This window comes from Drosophila subpulchrella, chromosome X, assembly GCF_014743375.2.
Source record: "Drosophila subpulchrella strain 33 F10 #4 breed RU33 chromosome X, RU_Dsub_v1.1 Primary Assembly, whole genome shotgun sequence".
NCBI lineage: Eukaryota > Metazoa > Arthropoda > Insecta > Diptera > Drosophilidae > Drosophila > Drosophila subpulchrella.
This window is the reverse complement of record NC_050613.1, coordinates 10,323,830-10,349,392: the sequence shown is the minus strand read 5'-3', so window position 1 is coordinate 10,349,392 and position 25,563 is coordinate 10,323,830. Positions and strand designations below refer to the sequence as shown.

The window sequence follows — 25,563 nt, the reverse complement described above, 5'->3', positions numbered from 1 at the left end:
GGAAACGCGAAGTAGACAGCTACTGTGTAAATATAATATGAATAATTTTGTTAGTTGTTTCTCGGGGTTTTCTTCTATTTTTTTTTTGGTTTTTTGGGGGCGGAGCAAGTGACCCACGAAGATGCCACAGCAGAAAACTGGGTGAATACCCAAGAGAAAGTGCTGACCAAGCCACATGTGTGTGCCTTTTGGTATTCCAGGAGGCTTCTCGGTTTTGGCAGGCAGATAAAGGCGAGAAAAATAAAAAATGGTTATATTTAAAGGCTTTCAGAAAGTTAAATTAAAATGCCTGTAATAGCTGGAATTTTTGCAAGTTTTTTCTAGGATGCCACAAAATATCCAAATATCTTATAAGTCTAATTGAAAAAAAAGTATGCAGTATTTTTTTAAATATCAAATAAAAAAGACCTATCAAAAAATATAGTGCCTATCAAAATAGTGGTATTGATAAATTATTAGAATGGGTTAAAATGTGTGATTAATTTTCAGTGGGCCACTCGTTTTTCCAATAGCTTTAACCACTTTTCCAATGCCCCTTTGCATTCTGTGTGGAAATTGGGGCATCCAGTTTGATATATTCCCGGTGATATGAACAATTACATGGCCATCAAATGCAAACGAATGCAATCATTCACTAACTGACACCCTGTGCCAGTTTCCTCGGTCCCCCCAATTTCCCAACCTGCCCCTCCCGCCCCCACTTTCCACACCATTTTCCAAGCTTTTCCTCCGCCATCGTCATCGTCATATCCATGCTGCCCCTGTCAGGGGCGTAAACGCTGCGTCCGAAGCTTAAATGGCAATATTTTTGCCAAGTGTCAGACGATGCCCATCAACTAGCCCCCACACTTGGGATACCAAAAACACCCAGTATCCAACACCCAATACCAAATACCCCCCTATACCACCCATACCACCCCATACCAACTCATCCCATTTGAAATACCAAATTTCATTCGTTTTGTAGGTGTTGCAACCTGATGAATTGAGCGTAGAGCACGTGCATGATCCCCATCATCATTTTTTATGGCCATGCGTCAAAAAACGAACAGGAATTACCAGAAGGCAGGGCCCCCCAAACCTTAAATACCATCTGGCTCCTCTGTCAATGTGTCAAAACGAATCGGGAGTTCCCTAGGATGGCCAAAAAAAATGCCGAAAGTTCGAGGAGCCGCGGGGTAGATCGGATTTCAGTGTAAGGAACTTGAAGAGCGACGGAAAACGGAAGTAGGAAATGTCGCCGACACGCACACTCGAAACGGAAAATGGTGAACGGAAAAATGGGATCGGGAAAATGGGAATGGGGATGGGGATGGGGACGGGAAAACGGAAAAAGGGGGGCAGAGGGCACAGCTAACGCATTTCTAACGAGCAAAGCCAGCAAAAGTGCTTTAAATATGTACACAACAACACAGATGGCATATGCTCTTTGGAAAACTAAAATCATATATAAAAACTTCAAAGTACTATATATAAAAAAAATTAAATAACTTCTTAACTACATTTGTCACAATTTAGTAATGGTATTTAATTAAATCTATGTTTAGATATAGGAATTAGCTTGCTTGCTTTGAAGTTCAATCAGAGTTCAGATCATCACGAAAATAGTATTATAAGTATGATCTTTAAAATGCAAGTGTGTTCTTATGGCACTTTAAACTTAATATTATATGTTTTTATTTTTAACAACTATCCAATAACAGTTTAAAGTCTTGTTTTAATGGGATGATTAAGTAAATATTTTATTCTAGAAATATATTTTCCAATTTAATGTTTTGATGATGTTCCTTTGTTTGCCGTGGAATAAAAGTATTCAGACCGTAAGCTAGGGTATACGCAAACAAAATCCGCTAGTCTTTGGCCTTATTGGAATTGTGGGAGTCGGCCACGCCCCTTCCCACTCCGCCTCCGGCAGGACTCGCCATGTGACTGTGTGCGTTTGGCATCATTGACACGCGAAAAGCATGAAACATTTTCAGCATTTATGTGAAAACCTAACCTTTGGCCCACCACCTCCACTTTTGTTTTCGCATTTCTAGCTCACTTAGCTGGAAGGCAAACGAAAGCTGATTACTTTGGCACAAAGGAATGCCATAGCAGGCAGCCGCGGAGAACAATGCGAAGGACCTGAATTGAGGTCCCAAATTAATGTTTAAGAAATGATATTCTTTATAAAGGTTTAATGAGTTCGAGCAGCAAATAAAAGCTTTCAAATTTTTGATAGCAATATAAAGGCCCTATAAAAGCTATCTAGCAATAAGCTAAATTTCCTCATGTTTAAGGTCTTAAAGTAGTTTTTTATTTTTATCACAAACATTTCTATTCATTTATCAGAAGCTACATAATTGGTTAGTAAAAATATTGACAAAACTTTCGCATTAGCTGCACTAAGCTGTGCTAATATTCTTGAGGTTAGTTTTTAATGAGGTCTCATTTGGCCCTGGGGTCTGCATACTTGCTCCATCCTTTGTGATATAATAATCCGATTGCATCCACTTCAATACAGAAAGGAACTTGAGGGTGGGGAAAAAGAGGGGCTTGGGGGAGCATGTGTTATGTCGAAAGTTTTACAGGGCTCAGTTGGATTCACTGGGGAATACAAGAGTGCGAACTTATATATACATATACACTATTATGCCATACAGTGGCATACAAACTATATGAAAAGTGTGCTATTGTTTTTGGAATTTATAAATTAAATATTTAATATTTTTATATAATCCTTTAAGTTAGTTAAATGTAAATGTATTATAAAATTTGCATGTGTTTTTAATTTTCCCCTTCTCCTACTGAAATTCCTTTGTGAAAATAATCAAAAGTTCTGTGCAGCTGCAATGCACATTGATATAACATACAAGTATATCCCTGTGATCCCATCTGCACCAACTGCAAGTGGGTGTGCGTGTGTTCCGAGTGTATTCCAAGCAAATGGCAGCGTAATCAAGTCGCCTCGCTTTCGCTGACAAGATAAAATACACAAACGCACGGGCACAGGCAGAGGCACACGCACACAGAGGCAGTCCCGAAACGGAAACGGAAGTGCAGCCATTGACAGCGGCAGCGACAGCAGTAAAAAGATGGCGATGATGATGACGCGATATCTGTGCGTGTGTGTGTGTGTGCTATAAATCTAATATCGCTTAATGTTGAAAGAAAGCTTTGCGCTGGAGTCCGCTTTCCTCTGGCTTTCCCTCGGCTCATTCCGGTTTTCCTTCTCTTGCTCTAGCTTTTCGTTTTTCTCCCCTCTCCCCACACACACACACAACCATGTCAGTGTCAACACAGCCATGTGGGGAAAAAGCGGGGGAAAATCTCTCTCGAAGAGCGGAGTTTTCGAGGGTGGCAGATTGGCAACGCTCGATTGGCAATAAATTGAAATACGCGACCATAAAATCACTTAATTGCGAATTCGTGTCTCTCCATCCCTTTCCCTTTACATTGCCCTCTCCCTTTTACAAAAGGGAAGCGGCCAATTCACGTGGCCCACATCTGAGGCGCCACTGGTACACTGAAAAAATATTTGTAGTTTTTAAGACAGCTCCCCGAAATCTATAATGTGCAAAAATATCAATTTGTGATGTTTTGTAGTCTTAGAATATATAAATTCTGTAAAATAACATCATTTGCTTGGACGTCTTACATTCTAAAAGTTTACATATTTACATATTTCAGTTTTGAAAAAACATTGCTTCAGAATTTTTGGCCTTTTTATTCGATCTTTGGAAGGTTTTTATTCAACCTATTTTTTCACAGTGCATTTAAGGGTGTAATTGCATTGAGGCAGCTACTGAAATTGGCGAACGCATCCAGCTTGTCACTCAGCGCCTTTTTCAGCCGGTTGGACAGGGGTTCAAAGGTTTTGGCGGGTTCAGGGGGTCATTTACTGGCGGCTCTCACTTTCACTGCCATCCGCTTCTCCCGTTACTTGATGATTATGGCAAATTGATTTGTTTGCCCCGCACTTTGTGGCTTTTAAATGACGCCACACGCACACATTCGCGAGCAGGAACAACCGGAAGACAAATGAGCAATTGGCGGTTAACAATCGGCGGCAAAAGGACGTGGGGATCCTCAAGTTCAGATTGCGATTGGTTAACTGTCAGTGCTCAAGCCCCAATGAAAAGGCAACTGCCATTGATGACAGGAAAACGGCAAGCGATTGGAATGGGCAGAGACTCAGGAAGGAGCTATAAATATGCAAGGGCAGCAATGCCATAAAACTGACTGGGTTAAATTGTATTTGATTCCATTTAACTTAAGTTCTTCTTTACCTCTCGTTTTAATGGCTGTATAATAAACAACATAGTAGTAAAGTGTATTGTAAGATGTATAAAAATGTGCATGAGAAAATGCCAAAATTGGTCAACAATTTTAAAATCTGGAAAAGGATGTAAATTGTAATCTTGGGACTTAAACTGTTCAGGACAGTCGATATCTTAGTTGTTCGAACGATTAAGAAAGCGTCATGAATAATGCGAACTTTTGTTACAATTTTAATTGTTTTTAAGCTGCAATTGAAAAACCGCAAGGAAAAATAGTATTTTAGACTCAAATCTGAATCCCATTTTTTCTCCTTCAATCAGTGTTTTGGCTGGCAAATTGGTAATAAGGGTCAGTACGGTGAATTTCATACCTCGTTGAGCTCGTGGCTTGATTTCCAATAAATTGGCATTCAAGCTTGGAAATTTTTAACTTTTTCCATTTTTTTCATTTTACAAAAAATGCGAGAATTGGTCAAAAAATAAATTCTTCTTAAAGTGACAGGAATCGTTAGCATATTTAGCAAGCTGCTCAAAACCGTCGGTCTTTTTGCTCTTGATTTGTCTAAACTACGATTGAAAAACCGGAAAGAAAAATCGCATTTTTGAGTGAAATCTGAATATGGTATTTTTGAGAAAAATCTGGACCCTATTTTTTCGCCAAAAAATTTTGTTTTTTGGCTGCCAAAATAAAAATAAATGTCAGAATGGGGAATGTCATACCTCGTTGAGCTCGTTGTTTAATTTCCAATCGATTGGCATTCAAACCTGAATAATTTCCATTTTTGCCAATTTTTGCAAAAAAAGTGATGTACCCCCTTACAAAAAATGCAAAAATTGGTCATAAAATAAATTTTCTTGAAAATGATAGGAATCATTTGCATAGGTAGCAAGCTGCTCAAAACAGTCGGTCTTTTCGTTGTACGCCTTTTTTTGGCCAAACTACGATTGAAAAACCGCAAAAAAAAAGAGTATTTTTGAAAAAAATCGGAGTCCCATTTTTCCGCCCTAAAAAATTAGTGTCTTGGTTGAAAAAATACTATTACAGAAAGAGGAATGTCATACCTTGCTGAGCTCGTAGCTTAGTTTTGAATCCACTGACATTCAAACCTAGAAAAATCCGTTTTTTGGCTGCTGGATGAGAATCCTCCCTTAAAGAACCTTTTTTTTTTATTGTTTTACATACGCTGCATAAAGTTGACAAAAAGTGAACTGGTATTTTTTCTTGCATTTTTTCCATCTTCATCAGCATATATGCAGACCCGTTTTCTGTGTAATTAAAGATCACCCCAGCGAACAGGAAGCTATAACCCATACGGCACCCATAATCCCCAACGCAAACAAAGGCTGGCTGCTGCAGCACTCTAGAAATTTTCCAACGGTTGACAGTTTCTGCTGACATTGGAAAAATACAACAAGGAAAGCACAAAAAAAGTTAAAAAAAAAAAAGAAAATGCGGAAAATGTAGTAATAACATACAGACTCTGGGGAGATGGGGGTGTACGAGTTTGAGAGCCGTAAAATGCAATGCGTCACAGAGCTGAAGATTGAACTGCAAGCTACACAGATACAAAGGCAGACAGAGCTACAGATACAGATAGAGATACGGATGCATACGAGCTCTCAAGTGCAGCTGGTAACAAATTTGTACAGAATTCGGAAGTGGGGGGCGCTGCAAAAAGTTCGCGCTTTGATAAACAAATACAAATGGTGGAAGGTAAAGTCCGTAACCCGTCGCAGAAACCGACAATCCACTAACATGCCCCCCTTTTTACTACTTAGCGCCGCCCCTGGCCCCCCCTGTGTCACCCCCTCCCCCCCACCACTTTGCATTAAGCGTATGCAAAACCATCAACGTCATGGCCCAATCCTTATCTCTGGCTGAAACTGAAATGCAGGGAGAGAAACTATATGGTGGATGTATCAGGAGCAAAGTATCTGAGTATCTGGCAGATGCATTTGCAGCTAAAACTTTTACACCAAGAAAAAATATGTTATATTAAGGTGTATCACGAAGAAATGAGTCAAGCTCATGTTTTATTAGATACTTGAGTTTAAATTTAGGTTTTATATAATGGATTTTTAAATATTTTTTTTTATTTTTTAATTTTGTATTAAAAACATTATTGGAATTTTTTAAGAAAAAATATGCCTTTAGAAACCTTGACTTCCTTAGTTAGAAAAATCCTGGAAAAACCAGTTGAAGATCTTGAAGATCTTATGATTTTTTTGTTATATCAGCTTACAGTTTTCAGATCTTGACTTGGGTACTTTGCAAATTTTCTTTCTGTGTGCTGACTGGCTTACTGGTAACTGGTAAATGGCAAATGGTTACTGGCAACTGGTTACTGCCACAGTTGCTTGGTTTACTGGGCACGCAGCGAACGACAAATGTAACTGTCACTTTATGCGCAGCCATTCATGTGTGGAAGTGGGAAGGGGTTTGGAAGCGGTTGTGGAAGGGGTTGTGGAAGGGGGAGTGCAGTTGGAATGCAAATTGTATCCGGATGTCACAACTTCTTGGGCCACACACACACACACTCTCACTGTCACATTGGTAAGACGTTTTTATTGCGTTATTCATATTTCATTTGCACCGGACCGAGGAGCCAAAGGAGCTGAGGGAGCACAAGTCCTTGGATGTGGCCAGATCCTAAGTGCAGCGGTTAGTGGCTAATAAATTCCCCACATACACTCGACCATTTCTTCTACGTTTCCTTGAGTAGCCACAAATCGGACCAATAATGTTAAACATAGAATGGCCATATTTATGACACACTATTATCATATCTGAGTGGTGAGTGAGCTTATGGCAGCCATCATATCTATATTATAACAGGGTTGCTTGAAGCCTTTAAAATAGTGAGCTAGAGAATAGTACACAAGTGGGGAATGCAACCTGTAAATGACCATGGGTATAATTCAATCTTGAGACGAAACAGTATTCTAGTGAATACTATACCTTTAAAGCTGATAGCATGGTATTCACATAAAGTTTTGCCAGGGAAATACCCCTTAAGTGAAATATTCCATTAACTTGCACCGATCATTGCAGCTCGTTTCGCAGGATATACACATACATATAGAGAGTGTCAAAAATCCCCAGGAGCCCGGGGGTGTTGCTGCTGGGCGGACGAACCACTTAACTGAAACTGGAAGCTGACCAATGACCCCCAGAGCAGTGGTAATCCCTCCCACCGAAAGTACCACCCACGCGTCCACCTTCCAGGCATCACTGTAACCTCAGATCCTGGCTGGCCCACTACCATTGACACGGACACCTTGATGCGGTGTGGGGCTTGGTGAGTTGGTGGAATGGTGGTGACGGGTGGAAGGACTCGTGCTGCAGGACCTCCGGGCGTTTGGCTTTAGTGTGAGGTTGGGAAGTGTGAGTGGCGTGCTTATGAGTTCATGAAATGCTCTTTGAATATGCATGAGGCCCCAAGGAGCGTTGAGTGCTGCTCCTCCGGCATCTCGCAGCTCGCCAGCTCCTCCGCTCCTTGGCTCCTGTGCCAGGATTTGGCCTGCTTTGGCGGTGATTTTGGCCACGGCCCGCGAATGTAGGCAACACTTTTTTTCACTCTTCGTTAGAAGCACTGGCAAAAATTAGTGGATCTTAGGAGGGATTTATCGGTTAATATTAAAATTAATTTGCAAAATAAATACATATATTTCACATATATTAAGGTTTATGTGTCCACATTATTTAGAAAATATGTTTATTAAAATTTCTTGAGTTTAGTGAAAATCATAAAAAATGTTTTTCTTTTTAACTTAAATTCTTGGAGCACCATTTCTCCCTGTGTATGTTTAGTTTCATTCTCATCGTCGCCCGTCCAGCAAACGAAATGAGTTGAAATTAAATTAAAGTGCTAAACTTGGCCTGGGGAAATTATGGGAAATATTTAAGCGAACTGTTAGTTGGGGAACCGTAGAGCTGCAAATTCACTTTGCACGCAAGTTTCTCACCCAGAGCGAAATAAACTTGGAATGAGCTACAAATCCTCATGATCTTATCAGACTATAGAGTAATCCCTGTATTCGGGCACTTGCTCGGGGGTCGAAAACTTTGGACAACTTTGTGCGTCTTCAGTGCGTTTGAATTCATTCACTTGCCTTTGGCTGGCTCTTTCATGGCAGATGCGAGTGCAGCCGAAGTGAAGCCATCAAATTATGCAAAGGTTAATGCAACAAAAGGCAGCAGGTGGCTCAGGTGGGGCATTCCAGGCACCGCCAGCGATTCCCGAGAGGATTACTCGAATATATATTCACACATATGCACAACAGATATGAAAAATGCATGACCTGCCGGCGGAAAAGGGGCGGAAAGTTGGCAAAGTCAGGGGAAAGTACAGTGCGACTCGAAAGTGTAATCTATCTGGGGGATCATCAAAATCTTCATCAACCAAGCACCTATAAAAATATTATTTGAATAAAAATAATTAAAATCAACCTAAGAAAATAGAGAGTCATAAAAATAATATATTGATTAAAGTGGAATTAAATAATTTAATTGAACCCCTTTCTCTAAATAAATATTTTTTTAAATTTTTCACTTCTAATTTTTTATTTTTTGCCCTGTATAATCTATAATACCAATGTAATTTTACCAGCTTTTTTTAGGCTTATCGTCCTGCAACGCACTGTACTCCATGCTGGGATTGTCTTTCGTAAAGCTTTCTCAAATGTCGCTTGGCTGCAAATTGCATAAAATCAGCCTAAGAGAAGGCAACATGCAATTTTTATTTTCCCTTGTGGGCGGCTGAGTATGTGTGTGCCACAGAAGGAATTGCGAATAGCGAAAAAAGTAAGTAAATAAATAACCAAGAAGGAAACTCAAACTTCAAGATAAATGCAATTTTCAGCTGCAGCAGGAAGGACAACGGCAGCCAAAAAAAAATGAAGCAAAATGGAGTACAAATGATGGAAAAGAGGAAGAAAGCTCTGCCATTTCCGCCAAAGTCAGTTGTGCTCCTTCTTATTCGCCTCGTTTTGCAGGTTTCCCCCTTTTTTTGGGTTGGTGTTTGTTGCGGTTTGTTGTCATACTTCCTTGGGTTGCCTTGCGAAAATTCTTTTGTCGCAGCTTAAAAATTTTCAAGTGTCCTCCGCCTCATCCTGGCCATTTTTCACCACCCCCCAGGCTCATTTGGCAAACTGGCCAACATTAATGTTGGCCAGGAAAACTGGTGGAAAAGTGCCGGGGCAGAGCGGGGAAAATGGAAACAGCAACTGCAACTGAAATAGCGACAACAACTTCATTTATCAAAACACTCGCTGTCGTCCAGCCACTTCCACCCACATCCTCCCACAAATATGCACCCACCACCCACTGGCCATTGAAGTCAAAGAGCCAACTAACCCAATTCTCGGCCAAATGGCATTTTGGCAGTGCCACGCCCACTTCTTAATCGGGCAGAAAGTGTCACTTACATGTGGGGGAGATTATAAAAAGGGCTACAAAATCTCTGGTGATTTAAAAAAGATACATATGTGTATTTTACTTTTCGATAATCGAAAACAAATAATCTAAAGACTTTTGTATCAAAATTTAAAAGAAAACAAGGAAGAACGCTATAGTCGAGTACCTCGACTATCAGATACCCGTTACTCAGCTAAAGGGACCAAAGGGAAATGGAGATATGCAAGCAGCAAAGCGAGATTTAAATGCGCCACCTACCGGCGGAAGACAGATTTAAGCATTGTGGGCGTTAGGGTAGGCGTGGCAAATTTTTTTTTGGATCAATCGATAGGCATTGACGAGACCAATACATTTCAGTTAAAATTTTTAATCTAGCATAAAAATTGTGGGCGCCACAGGCTTGGGCGGTTTGTGGGCGTTAGAGTGGGCGTGGCATATTCGCATAACAAACTTGCGCTGCGTACAAGGCTACGGAATCTAAATCTGAAATCCCAATACTCTATCTTTGATAGTTTCCGAGATATCCGCGTTCATATTTACGATTTTTTGAAGTTTGTAGGCGGTTTGTGGGCGGTAAAGTGGGCGTGGCAAACTTTTTTTTGGGTCAATCGATAGGTATTGATGAGAACAATTCATTTCAGTTTAAATTTTTACTCTAGCATCAAAACTGTAGAAGCCACAGTTTTGGGCGGTTTGTGGGCGTTAGAGTGGGCGTGGCACTCTACTGAAACAAACTTGCGCTGCGTAAGAAGCTCAGGAATCTGCTCGCCAAATCTCAATAGCCTAGCTCTCATAGTTTCCAAGATCTCAGCGTTCATCCGGACAGACGGACAGACGGACAGACGGACAGACGGACAGACGGACAGACGGACAGACGGACAGACGGACAGACGGACATGGCTAGATCGACTCGGCTAGTGATCCTGATCAAGAATATATATACTTTATGGGGTCGGAAACGCTTCCTTCTGCCTGTTACATACTTTCCGACGAATCTAGTATACCCTTTTACTCTACGAGTAACGGGTATAATCAGGGCTATATCCAAATTCAACGGTAAGCTAAAAAAAAGTTAGTTAGAAAATTATATACTATATTTGTATAGATATATTTTGATCTCAGGAATTTTTTTTCAAAAGTTTTGTTGTGCATAAAAAAATGAAATAGTGGTTTTTAGAAAAATGTTTAAAAAAATTCCATTAAATCTACATTTTATCAGAAAAATTCGTGTAAATATGCAGCTTGTGGCCCAGAAACATGGCCTACCATTTCCATTTAGCGTCATTTCATTTATTTATCGTCATAATCGAAAGCGATTCAAGTAAATCGATTGACATCTCGTGCATGCCAGTCCCAATTAACTTTGTGTCGGAACAAACGATTGTGGGCCAAATTATAGTCATTGTTTGTCGGCCGGTAATCAGTCTCTATGGGATTCGCAACCGATGATCCCTAATCCAATCTCTGTGGCCCATCCACAAGCCATCAACTTTGTTGGCAACCAAATGGGGTTAAGGCCTGCGACATCAATCACGGGCATTATCTATTAAATGAGCATTTCCCCCGATTTCCCCCCCCCCCCCCCCCCCCCCCACACACCCAACGAAAATCTCCAATCAAAAATTTGTCAACACATTCGGAGTGCAACCATTTCCCCATTTCCCCATTTTCCATTTGCCCGATCTGCATTCTCATTTGTGTAATTACATTTGGCGCATTTCGCAAAACAACAATTAGCGCCGCGTTCGCGGACGCGACTCGTTTACAGAATGCCATCAAAAACTTTCATGTTGCCGCGGCAAGAGGCAACATCATCAATCATGCATTTGAAAAGTTTATTAAGGCCCACACACAGGGGCTGTAGATGGGGTGTGCGGGGTTCCAGGAGGTTTCAGGAGGATACAGGGGGTTCCAAGGGTTACGGGTTCCTGGTTGAGAGATGCCTGGTGGCAAAGGGCAAGTGTACTTAAGAGCTGGAAACTTTTCAATGGCTTTTTGCGCTTGCAAAGGAGCAGCAGGCGAAGAACTGGGACACCAGGACATCGGGACATCAGGACATCGGGACTTTGGGACACCATCAACCAAGGTCCAAAGTTGCACTAGAGATATGCACTTGCTGATGGACAATACGATCGATAAGCCCTGCGAACTTGTCAAAGTTTTTACTCTCCACTGATTTTCATGCATCAATCAGTTCAATTAAAAGTAACCAATAGCTTGCTTTTTCATCATCTTGGTTAGAAGGCAATGAAGAATGTTATATTTACAGTTTTGCACTTTTTAAAAGGATATAAATTGTCTTTAATCCATTAGTTTAATGTTAAGAATTAGGAAACTAATTTTAGGATTTTTTAAAAGTTATGAAAAATGATTAAAAAATATTTGACATATGCACATTGTACAAAAAAAAACTTTTATATAAAATTCACCAATAAAATAGTTCCCAACCCTCTCCCAACTTACCATTTTATAGTAATTTTACTTTGAATAGTAAGCAAAAAATAATTTTAATAGGTTTTAAACTTTTTTTACAATTACGTAACTATCCGTATTGGTACATTTTACCCACTACATATTTTTGTCTGTACAGTCTGTGTTATAGAAATACAACTAAATTAAAAATTAAAAAAATATATCAAATTATTTTCCAGAAATATGATCAAATTTGAGACGTCATTTTAGGTATATAGTACTTAAACAGTAATAAGAAATAGTAATGTAGTAAATTGATCGCCTTAATTGAACCAACCCCAGATTGGTAGTTATTATTCTCAGACTTTACTTAAACTTTGCGGCCCCTATATTAGCTAGCAAATTATTTATCGATGTTCGGGAACTTAAAGTTTGCAGTGAGCAGAGCAGAAAGTCCACCAATAACGCTTACCATGAATTAATCATGAACTCAGGCCATAATCTCTGGCAACTTTTCCGAGCCTTTCTCTCGCTTTTACCTTTGTCACGCCCACTTTTCCAGCTCGATTTCCCAGCAGCGCCGAGTGTCTATTTAAATTTTGACCGTGAAAGTGTGATCGCATTTCAATGAGGCAAATAGGCAAGAAAATTTCTCTGGCGAAATGCAAATGGAAGGCAAATCCAGCTGGTTTCTGCACTTTTTCCCACTTTGCATTTTCGTTTGGCAGAGGGGGGGGAAAAGTTTTTTTTTCGCTGGCGATTTTCACTTTCGCTTGATTTACAGCCCGAAGATGCAGTCGGCAATAATTTTGCCAGTACTTTCACTCCGAGAGAGAGCGGCCACCCCCGACCCGCTAATCTCTGCCGATATCCTTGCAATATAAGTACGGGGGTGTTCATCAATTTTCAATAACAATGGGAGCCAAAAGGAAAATGCACAAGGGGAATGTGGAAGGATGGGGTGGTGGAAAATCGGGCTCCAGACAATGGCAGCACGTGGCGAATTTACGATGCAAAATCTGCACAGAAAAATAAAGAAAGCAAGAAAGAAAAAAAAGAAAATGGGAAAAGTCCCGAGTCCGCTGGCTTCGAGCAATTTCAATAAATTGCAAATGATATAAAGCGATGGGAGATGGGCGATGGGCGATGTGGTAAGGGGACGGGTAATGCAATACTTTCAGTCAATAACCAGAGCGATAAACAAAGGATAAACGAGCGAAGAATAGAGTTTGATAATCGCCGACTGATAAGCAATCGATGCTATTTGCCTTCCATCGCTTTATTTGTTTCTCCTCTGAAATATGATTTGATCTTGATTGAAAGCTAAATTTTAAATCGGGGAAATTAATATTAATGAAGGCCAAGGGACTAGGGGTATTACATAATTGAATCACTTTCATGTCATTCCTTAAATGTTTATTATTATTAACATTGTTGCTATCCTGGTTGCTTGGACTTACTTATAGGATTTATTTGAAAAATTCTTGGGAACCTATAGTATATCTTTTTACTTGTATGTTACAATTGTTTGACATCTAAACTTATTGTGGAATAGTTTTCTTTAAATGCGATTTTTAGCCACTTTGTATTGGTTAAAAGTGTTTTTATAAAATTATAATTAGACTTTAATTTTGGTTTTGTGTAAAAAAATACGTATCTATATCTATAAGGATCTCTAATAATCGGATATCATTAGTACTATAAAATCCTATATAAATTTTAAAATAGGTCCCCCAATTTAGTTGAATCTTAAGCAAGTGTCGTAGGGCCTTAAGTGAATGAAATAGTTTCATTATTTATGGAGAGACTCTTACAAACGATCAGTATCATTCCGCTGATCTGGCCTGAAAAGGATTTATGTCGCCGGATTCTGGGATAAGGAATAAACTGGAAAGATGGTGGGTGGGGAGGGTTGGTTTTGCCGAGTACCGAGTGCGTTGAATGCCGTGTGCGACACGGAGTTATCGCTGTTTGAGCAACTCTCTACATCCGTATATATGTAGGTGCCTACATATATCCTCCGCTCCTTAACTCCTTCGCAAGTGGAGAGGACGCCCATTGTGGCGAGCACCCAAACACATTGACCGACCGAAGGATGCCGCAGGCTTCCGAGCGTCTGTCTCTCCCCAGACTCCACTTCAGATTGTCACTGAGGAAAATTGCTATTATCTATTATATCATTTTGAAAAATCATGATAAAGTCTACAGCTGCTTTGTATTTCTTAGCCCTCAAATATGTTTTAATTAATTGTAAAAGTAGTCCATCACACTAAAAAAAGCCTAATGGAAAATATCACAGCTGATAAAATCAAAAATGGTATATCTATAAGCTTTAGAAAAATAAATAATACAGATGGAACATGTTCATAAAAAAAACATTATTCATACATTTTTAAATATTTAAGATAAAAATTCCACTCATGATAAAATCAAATAATAATTATAATATTATTATTAAGCTTGCTAGATTTCTCTCAGTGCTTGGTGCATGTGTCTGTGGCACTTTTTGTGTGTGTTAAGTCGCGCGTAGACGACGAGGACGACATTGCCATGGTGCGGTCATGAATCATGCCAAAAAATTGCAGTCACCGTCGAGGATGGTGACCCAAATTCCCGCTCCCGCTCCCGCTCCCACTCCTTGTCTCCTTGCCGGCCAGACCCTTGGGTTCTCCGATTCTCGGATTCTCGGATTGTGGCGGCTAGATACTGGGTAACTGGATGGCAGTGGTGGCTCCACTTGAGGCAACCCATCAGCCCAGCAGCCCAGCAACCCAGACGTCGAACGAAGGACAAACGATGGACGCCGTGGCCATGGAGACGACGACAGACCAAACGCTCCTGTTCCCACAGCTGCCACTTCTCCCGACGCCGCTGCAGTGAATTTGCCGCACTGCCTCAGCAAAAAGTGGGCGTTCTGCAGCTCACTCACTTACTGATGCACTGAGAGAAATCTCAGATTGACAGAAAAATATTATGAACAGATTTTTCCCCAGGCCATGTGTTCAATTAAATTATTTCTACTTAGTTCTACGTTAATTGTATATTTTTTTTAAATAATTCATTATCATATTAATGTAATATGAATATGAAAAAATGGATTGGCGGATTAATAAAGATATTGCTCACTTAAAAAGTCAATGTATTTTCAAAAAACTTTCGGTGTTAAAAAATTCTTGTAAAATGATCTCTATAAAAATGCAAGTGCAAGACATTATATATAGATATTTTAAAGAATTGTCAGATTTTTATAGAAAAAAGTTTTTTTACCCTTAGGAATTTAAAGCTGGTTAGCGATCACTGCCAAAGCAAGACATTGATTTAAGTTTCAAAGGATTACAAAATTATTATTTAGAAAGTATTAATGTAGGTATCTAGGAGCCTTCAAAGTCCATTAAAAGTAAATGTAAAATGTAAACCCCTTTTTAGTAAGACTTAAATTTTTCTCTCAGTGCATAGTGACTCGAGTAGGGCGTCGACACGCCCCATTTTTGCAAGTGCCATCGTCGTTGTTGTTGCAGTTGTCGCTGTTGTTGTAGTTGTCGTCATCGTTCCCATCGTCAACGTTGTCGGTGGCACTTCACTTTTCTATATTAGCGCCACGTAAGTGCAGCCGCAGGGGCGTGGCAATTGCATTAGCGAAGGACGCGAGGGGGGCAAGGGGATAATGGGCGTTGGAGGACATTAGTATCGCAGTAGATAAAGTGGTTGGAAGTGAAAAATTATACGAAGCTACAATGTTAACGGACGAACAATGGCGATATTTTAATACCCTTTTTGCGGAGTCATCAAAAAATAATATAAATACTTCGATTACTAACTTGTCTGCAACATTTTCAAGTTGTTTTTTTTTTAATATTTCCTTTTTACGGAGTATATTTTCCTGAGAATGCTTTCTATATAGAGTTTAGTTATCGTCTACAAATTAAATTAGTTTAATAAAAACAAACTTTAAATTTACACTTACGTTACATCTTTTCTCATAAGTATGTCAAATAAATAACGTTACAATTTTTATGGTTTACATTTTCCAATAGATTCAACTCATTTCTTTGAGGTCCACAACTAGTAAATAAAATCCTCATGGTCGCAAAACAAACTCAAAGTGCAATTTATTGTACATCATTTGCGAAATTCTTTATAAAAACATGCAATGAATTTATCAACCCAATGAAGTATACCGTTGGAGGCCAAGACACATTTTGTGTGTAATATATGCCGCAAAGTTATAGTTTGCCCTTTGACCCGCCGTTTGAAATAAGAAGTCATGGAATAAGTAAGTAGTGGACCCAAGGAGGGGGCAGTGGAAAACGAAGACGAAGCTGTGGAAATGGGCCTGATGTCGTCTGTCGTTTGAGGCTAAGAGAAAAAGAGGGCGTTAGATGCACTCTCCTGGCCAGGCTTCTTCTATTGCACTGAGAAAAATTACCTAGGCATTTTAATAGGACAAAGAGGGAAAGTGCACACATATAACCATTGCAATCTGGGGGAATGTTTCGTTATTATATATTTTTTGAGATATTAAACCTTTAACTTTAATTGATTTAAATCAATAATTATTTAATATATAAATGATCCAATAAAAAAAGGTACTTTAGTGATATATTTCTAATTGTGTCTTGATATTTTGTATCAATTGTTCCAGTGTGATATTTAAATATTTGTTGAGCCAGCGATCATTTAAATTAAATTTAATTTAATGATTTAAATCACCTGCTAAAAAAAATGTTTATTTAAAATTTAAACGACCCAATAAAAATACTACTGAATTGATCTATTTTTAAAAAGAAGTTGAACTTTTGTATAAACTAATCCATTGTAATATTTAAGTAGTTTTTGAGCCATCGAATATTAAATTAAGTTAAACTAATCTAATCACCTGTTTTGGAAGTTGTGTATTGTGAATGCTAATAATATGAAAAACAATTTTACTGATATTATTCCAAATATAATATATATTATTATATTTCTTCCAGTGTGATCGTATTATATTTTAATCTTTATATATTCCCGTGCCTTGCTACTATTTATTTTGAAATTGATATTTCTCGGTGTACGTGTGAGTGCGGCTGTGTGAGTGTGAGTGCGTGTAAGTGTGTGAGTGTGAGTGTGTGTGTGTGGCCCGTTTAATGGCCACAAAGCGGAAACTGGAGCGTGGCTGCTTCTTCGTCTTCGGCTGATGCAGCTGCATTAGCAGCCATTTGCAGCGGCCATTGATGGCAGTGCATATGTGTTGGTGGCTCTGCCGTCTCTCTCTCTCTCTCTCTGTCTCTCTGTCTCTGTCTGGCCCTCTCTTTCTCGCTTTGGGCGTGCTTTACTGCCATTTATATTTATGTTTGCCCGATGCCTTGGCCCCCCGAAAAATGATGACATGAAAAATTGTGTTGCCCGCTTTTGGGCGCTGCTCTCTGATTCGGTTTCGCTTGGGGTTTTTTTTGGGGGTTTTCGGGGGTCTGTCGGAGGTCTTTGGCGGTTCCGGGGATCCCCACACTGCCAAACTCCTCGGTTGCGGCCCTAAGGCCAGTCAGCAGACAGCCAGGAAGCTTTTCGAGCGCAATTTATGGCTTTTTAAATCGAAAGAAATTCAATGCTTGTTTAAGAAGAATGAACGAAGAGTGCGCCCCAAAACAAATTTCGAGATTTATGTTTACCCTCGCAGTGCTTATTTTGTACTTCGCCCTTGTTCCATCTATTATTTTTTTGTTTGTTCTCTCTCACAGTTCAGCCAAGGATGTTTGGAACATGGTAAGTAGCCCTAATTGTCCAACGCAAATATCGTACTTATTCCTCAGCTACAAGACTGCAAATCAAAAATTGATAAAAAAAACCCCTCACAATATATTATATGCTATTTGATTATTTTTTTTTTGTAACTAACGAAATGGTTTTGTGCACTTGTTATTTACCAACTTGATTTACTCTAGACTTGCTTCCATTTCGTATAAAATGTTTCAATGGTGATTAATGCGTGTTCTATTTATTTTATTTTACAAATAGTTGTCGCACAGCACATATGTTGCTGTCAAGGATCTCGGTGGTGCTTGAAAAAACTACCAAATTGCTGTGGCAAAAAAAAAACGGAACGCTTTCTTTGCGAGCCTTCGATTCGGAATTGGGGAAAGGCAGGCGGTGAAAGTGAATTCAGTGAATAAATGGTGGGTGGACCCATTAAATGCTGGCTTAAAGGCTGGCCTTGGTGACGCGTCGCGACGCGATGCGCATAAAAAATGGAAAATCAAATCGGAAAAACACGCACAAAAGGCGTTGGCCGGCCCAAAAGTGGGTGGTGGGTTGGGGAAAAACTATATAGAAAAAATCCAAGAAGGATATGGTGGGAAAAAGGGCAGGCTCAGTTCGCAATCAATGCGTTGGTGGCCAAGAAGTGGGGGGCGGCTGCTTTGATTGTGGGCGTGGCACTGCCTTGTGCCAGTTTCGGCTATGCAGCCACACACACACACGTACATGGCTGGATACGCAGACAGATACAGATACGGGGGCACAGATACAGATACAAAGCTGCGGCCTCATTTTGCGGACGCCAAATAGAACTAAAACTGAAACTGAATCTGAAACTGAGACCAAAAACCCGAAGCCAGTGCTGAAAACGAAGGGGCAGCCGGACCATTGTCCTTCGTCCTTTTTCGGCTGCATTAGCCAACTCATCCTGTTACGTCCTAGCCACTTTCCATTCCAAGCCAACCAAATGTCCGCCCACCTTTCGACAATAGCAACTTTCCGAAACTCACCAATCGACCTTCGCAAAAAACGGTCAATTTAGGGTTACTTGTTTGGGTAAGCCAAAATATATAAAGTAATATTTATTTAATATTTTTAAACATAGAAATGGTTGATTTGTTTTTATTTCTTTATTTTTTCTGCATTTTTTTGCCTTTTTTGAAATTCTAAATTAATTATATATGAAGGGTAGCAACATTTTCGACTATGCTCTCAAGCGATTGCATTAATCCCAGTTCCCAATCGTTTATATCGAGTAATTTTTTTTTGTTTCATTTGTTATTCCTTCTTTTTTCCTGTAGCCGTCAGTGTGACTGTTTTGTGTTCTTTCTGTGGCAATTGCCAAAATCCAAATTAAGCTTTGGCAATAAAGCCTGGCACGGACAATAACAGCTAACCTCGGTCCTGGAAATCCCCAGCAGGATCCTCATCATCCCAGCATTCCTGGCCACCGATTGTTTGGCTGCCCCACTTGCCCAAAACAGGCAGAAAAAAAATGCGTATTAGATAGGTATTAATATGTATTAATATAACATAATATATATTAATATCTATCTATATTAATAGATAGATTTATGATCCTAAATAAATGTTTTATTATTATAGATTAGATTATTATAGATAGATATTAATATATATTATGTAAAACATTTATTTAGGATCATATCTCTATCTATTAATACAGATACAGATAGATATTTATATACAATATATAAAAAATGTATTTAGGATCATATCTCTTTTTTCTTTTAATATACTTACCTTTTATTTCAATACTAGTCTATTAAATTTAAATTCTACTTCGTTTTGGTAATACAAAAAAGTAAATATATTAAAAGAAAACCTAGAGATGATCGTAAGGAAAGAATTTTGCTAATGGGCTACATCAATCAAAGCTACACAGTAAAAAACCCAGAAGAATACATTTTTTACTCTTTGAAAAAAGTGAGATAAGATAGAGATAGTGCCTAAAATTACTCTGGGTGAGAGCAAGGCAGCAGTATTCGATACTCTCTGAAATAGAAAAAGAGAGCCAAAAACAAGGTAGCGAACATATAAAAGTGATATGCCCCCTTTATAGATATAACTGTAACCGAATTTCATCAAAATGATCTTCAAATCTGATAATTTTTTTTCTCTGTGGCTGCTTGTCTTTCTTTTTTTAATTTACGCTTACATTAGGCCAACTATTTTCCGAGTGCACGTTAGTCCGCCCCCATAACTAACTCAGAACACTCGAGCGCCTCAATGGACACACGGATACGCAGAATCGAGGGGGTTTTCGAGGGGGGGTTCATGGGTGGCGCTTCGAGGGGTCCAAAGCCGGCGGAACTTGGAGAATGTTTTGAGTGTTGAGAGGATGTTGGGCGAATGTCATGCGATTGTTTTGTGTGCTGGGCTGTGTTGTGTTGCGCTGTGTTGCGAGTCCTTGCCGTCGACGGGCTTTGTTTGAATGGCACTCGAATCGAGGGGATTCGGTGGCGGGGCACAGGACTCGGTTTCGGATTCGGATTCGGGATCGAGTTTTGGGATGGGGGATGCTAGGGGATGCTAGATGAGTGGGTAGGCCAAACAAGATTGGGTCGAGGCTAATAAATACGAGCCACTTACTTGATATAAATGAAAGCACAAGAATCATATCTATGGTCACTTGAAACCACTTCATCTCATTTCCCTCTGCACGCTTTTTCTGCCTGTGCTGCGGTGGTGGATCTGCCCTATATATAATCCCCTTCTGGCGGCTCCAATCTCTCTCCTATTCGCTGATATATATATCCCGGACCGATAGGTTTTGTGGTTTTTAGGGCGCAGGCGCAGCTGTCGCGGGTAAAGTGAACTTTTTCTTCATGTGTTGCGGTTTGTTATTATTGTTGTTGTGCGTTTTATGCATCTCAGTTGCGGTTTTAATTCGCAGTGTCCTCGAATTGGCAGCATTTATTTACATCGATTATTATTCTGGGTATCGCTTCCATGCCCCTCGATTTCATAGTAAATATAACATATTTCTTCTCTATATATATATATCTATATATCTATTAATGTATGTTCGTTTTTGGTTTACTAGGTATATAAATATATTTGTAAATATATTTGTTTCTTGGCAGTTTTCGATTAAAATTCTTCAAATGTATGTTCTCCCTTTTTGGTGGCCTCCTCCCGGTTTTGCCTTGGCTTTGCTCCTTGTTGTCCTCGTTGTCCTTTCGCTTCACATCGCCTCATTCCTGCGCTCCTCCTCCATCTGTTCTTTGTTCCTCGAAGGGTGGAAGGGAAGAGGGATAGGTAGAGCGAAGAAAGTCCTGGAAGAAAGGACACATTTAATTAGTGTTTTCATTAAAAAACAAAAAAATTCTTTTCATTTCGTTGGGGCAATGTATGTGTGAGAATTTATCAAAGGACGGGGAAACTTTCACACCCTAAAAGTAATTCAAGAACGTACATACTTTCTTGGTATAAAAGATGGAGAGTTCTGTAAGCCAGAACAGAGAAAATACTGCTAAAAACTTTTTCAAGCTATTGTAATTTCTCAAAATATTTTGTATTTAGAAAAAACCAAGTGACATAAGAAAATTTGCTTGTGATTTATTAGGCTTAGACCTTCATTTATTTTTTCTTGGACATTTTCTTAGCCCAGCTCATCCGCTTTGCGTTCGAAGTACAATAAAGTTTTCAATCCCAGCAGCGAGTCCCTGATAAATGTTCCCTCTCAGGACTTTCCTTATTTTTCTGTTTATGCAAATTGATTTTAATTCTAATTTTCTGCTCTTGCCGCTGACCAAAATTGGATTGTTTGAAATGCTTATATCTGTATACATTAGAATGGAGAATTTCTCGAGTCGCGGGCCGCAAACATTTTGTGAATTTTAATTGCTAATTTTGCGTAATTCATTTACCCCGGATCCAAAAGGTAACCCGTGGCATTTTCGCCCAAAGTTTTTGTACTTCGAAGGAGCCTCCTTGGGGTCTGTTAATTTAATTAATAACTGTGCAAGGGACTTGACGAGCGAGTGTCCCTTTTTTTTATGAGTTGGGATAATCTCAAAAAGTCCTTTGAGTGGCTGAGTGATGGCCCAACTTCAATTTGTAAGGTCCTTTAAATGCATTTTAATTGGTCCCATTTTGTTTAGTAAAATTAAATATTTAAGACTTAAATACAATGTAGTGACATAACGATTGCTTCCTCATTATATACGTTTTAATCAAAATTATTGCCCATGAAAATCGATAGGTTATCCTTGAAATTTCCTGCTGTCACCTTTGAACTTGATTTATCTCCCAGGAGCAAAGTTGTCATGCGGTGCTTGGAATAAATAAACATGACATGACATTGATGGCGTACAATGCCTCTTAAAGTACACGCAATTGTGTTACATTTTCCACCATTTAAGAAAATCTGTCCTTTAAATCGTTACCAGAGCCATTTTCCTAATATAATTCATGGAAAAATGTACTCCAAAGTTATGGCGAATTAAAAAAAAAAAAGTGCTCCTGAAAAGTTGCTACATTATTGCGCAATTCAATTAGGGCGACTTTAAGTCGCCACTTGAACGAAATGAGGGGTTGCAAAGGTGAGGAACGTGTGAAAAATGTGAAGGGGGGGGCCGTGGGAAAATGTGAAAGGGGGTGAAAGGGAGGGGGGCGTGGGAAATATGTGAAAGGGGGCGGTGGTGGCAGGTGGGGGAGTGGCATGAATGAGCAATTCAGCGAGGGCGTGAAAAGGTTTTCGGAAGTAATTTAAGAAAATGTCATAAGAGTGTGCATGACCTTCCCACCTTGCCCCCATCACCCCCTCACCACAAAGCATATTTTCCCATCTGACGCTGTCAAATATTTAACCCTCTTAACACCCCAGTGACATATCTGTGATATTCTAGAAAATTACATGTAAGTCATAAGTTTAAAGATAGAAATATATATGCATTTTTTAACGAAAGTGAAGATACTTATGCTTAATGTTGGTGTTATTTTATAAAATTAAAAAATATGTATGTGATTTTCTAAAACTTGTCACTTTGAAATTTTCATTGAACTGCGAACACTTTCAAATAACTTTCTAGCTTTCCACAAACTCCTTCATGTGTTTTCCTCCACTCTTGAGGAAATCTTTGTGGAAATTTCCATTTTAAATTGGGGTAATGAATCGAGTGAATCTTAATTAGAGGGTTAAGGGTTGCCTGCAGGTGTGCCAGGTGGCATGCGGCATGTGGCAGGATATAGCGATGGGTGGTTGGGCTGGGTGGCTAGATGGCTGGGATGGCAGGATGGAAGGATGGCTGACTCGAGGACGACACGTTTTTGATGCAACAAAAGATGCCAAGTGTCAATTTAAACAGCCGCACGAGTTGAGGCAAGGGGACTCTTGTCTCAGTCTCCCAAAAAATGTGCCAGGGGCATCGTTCCATCGCACTCGCACTTGCACTCGCACTCTTTTCGTCCTGCCACTTGAAGCTTGAAAAAGCCAACGTTGACAGCGTTTAAGACTTTCCCCATTGTCCTTGCCAGCGCCTTGATGGTTTGACAGGGCAAGGCAACGCCGTCCTCCTGGCAGCCTCCTCTTCGTCCTGCCAGGACCTGCCTGTCCTCGCCTGTTGTCTTTTCATATTAAATGCATGGCGAAATGTACAAAAAAAAAAAAAGAATACCAGAGAAACGACAGCCCGACAAGAGCGAAAGGGAGTGCATTACTGTACATCGAAACTGTGTGCATACTGGACTTAAAAATAATTATATTTACATTTTATATCTACAGCAAAATGGCTTAATTCCAGTATCAAAATTGCTTGCCATTCTTTTTTCTACTTCTAGCATTTTTCTCTCTGTTACAAACAGCGTTTGCTGAGAATACTAAAGGAAACTTTTATGAAATTGTTGAAAAAATAATTATACCTACTTCTTGTTCTTTGGGATACACAGCTTTAAAATGCCTTTTCTTTGAACTTTATTTAAGGAAATATTTTTGTAAGAGTATTTAAAATAATAATAATAACTAACCATCTTGGCAAGTAAAAATTTCTCAAGTGATTAAAATTGTAATACCCTTAGCGAGGGTAAATGAAGGGACTTAAGTCAAAAAGCGCGAGAGAAATTCGATTTTTCGCCGTCAACTTCCGTTTGTCTGCCCGCCCAATTTGCCCCGTCATCACGCTATAGTTGCCACTGCCATGGCCTTTGGCCTCCGACCCGCCCCCTCTTGAGGAACCCCACCCCCCCCCACTCCCGAAAAGTCAAACCACCCGCACCACATTTGTCGCTCATTATGGGCGCTCATTAGGCGGCGCTAGCGGCATGTCAAGTCTGCAAGAAGAAGAAGAAGGGCGGGGCAAAAAAAAAATGAAGAGAAAAAAATGGGGTGAGCCCCTGACCCCTGACCCTTAACCCCTAATCATGCAGAGCAGCGTACGAGGATAAGGGGCGTAATAACTATATTATGCAGTCTGACTAAGTTATTTCCCCACCACAACCAGTGGCAAAGTCTGGAATTAAGCCAAACCAGTGCCAAGATTTTACATTTTTTGGCCAAGTGTAGAAATCAGTAAAATAAAATAAATTTTTATATAAATATACAAATTTACTTATATTCAACATTTTTAAAGACATTTGTATGAATATCTGTAACATTTTTTATATTTAACCAGGGTATATATCAAATTTAAAGTTAAGAATTGATTTCCATTTTAATTAACACACTTATGGCACTCTTGACTATTTGTTGTCATTCAAATGAAGCCCTCAAAATGATTCCCCCCCATAATTTCGTAATATTTCTGGCATTTATAATATGGTATTCGTCAAAAGCCTGAAGTGGCATAACAAAGGCTAAGGCAACAATTTTATTTACATCAACATCATCATTACCATCTAGGCTACTCATTCGCATGCTCAGCAGCAGCTGTCTCTTTCCATTGGCTATCGCCGTCTCTTTCGTTTCTCTATCCCCGTCTCTGTCGCAACGCTCGTTGTCTGGTTGTTGCTGATTTTGCTATTATTACATGCATATTTCGTGTAATGAGTGCGATTAGCATTTTCAATGAAGTGGGGTTAGCAATGTGCCTTGCATTTCTAGTTGGTTCGCCCACTCTCCAGCACTTTCTCCCGCTTTCCACCGACTTTCATCCACTGACAGTCGAATACGGCTGTTGCCACCAAGATCCCAGCCAGAAATCTCTCACTCGATGCTCCAAATGATACTGCGTCATCAACATAATCATCGGGCATCAACATATCAAATTGAGCGGCATTATTGGCCCGACGGCACATAAAGCTATATACTCGTTCGCCCCGATATCCATGTATACATATAGCCACACATGCCACCCATAAACAGTCACTGCATTTGATCAATTGCCAAGCATATTTATGAATTCACAACACTGCGAGCAATGGCTGATTTCGAGAGTTAATTACACTAGGCGCCATCAGGAATGTATGGCAATTCATAATTCTTTATGTTCGTACTGAAAATCTAATAACAAAAAAATGGGTATGTGCATTATATGTACCTTTCTATACAAATATACATAGTATGTGGCTTTATTTATACAAATTTCATTGGTATTTTAAATTTTCTTTTTTAATTTTACAGATAACTAATATTTTTAGCAGTTAATTTCATGCAGAAGTGCCACAGAAATCAATAGGGCTTTTAAATAATTTTTAGGTGGCTAAAAGTATGCAACAGAATATTTTAAACAGAAAAGCGACTTTTCTTAGTTTACTGCATATTTTAGACACCTTTAACTACAT

General features: G+C 39.4%; 1 protein-coding gene across 4 annotated transcripts in view; it reads right to left on the bottom strand.

Moving 5' to 3' along the window:
* Positions 1-25,563, bottom strand: part of LOC119556727 (acetylcholine receptor subunit alpha-like) — a 106,630-nt gene that overhangs the window by 42,480 nt on the left and 38,587 nt on the right. For all 4 annotated transcript variants that reach the window (XM_037869125.1, XM_037869126.1, XM_037869128.1 and 1 more), the window contains exon 3: positions 20,434-21,119. In XM_037869125.1, coding sequence (XP_037725053.1) covers positions 20,434-20,488 — 55 coding nt within the window. In that variant the 5' untranslated portion in view covers positions 20,489-21,119. The remainder of the gene's footprint in view (positions 1-20,433; positions 21,120-25,563) is intronic.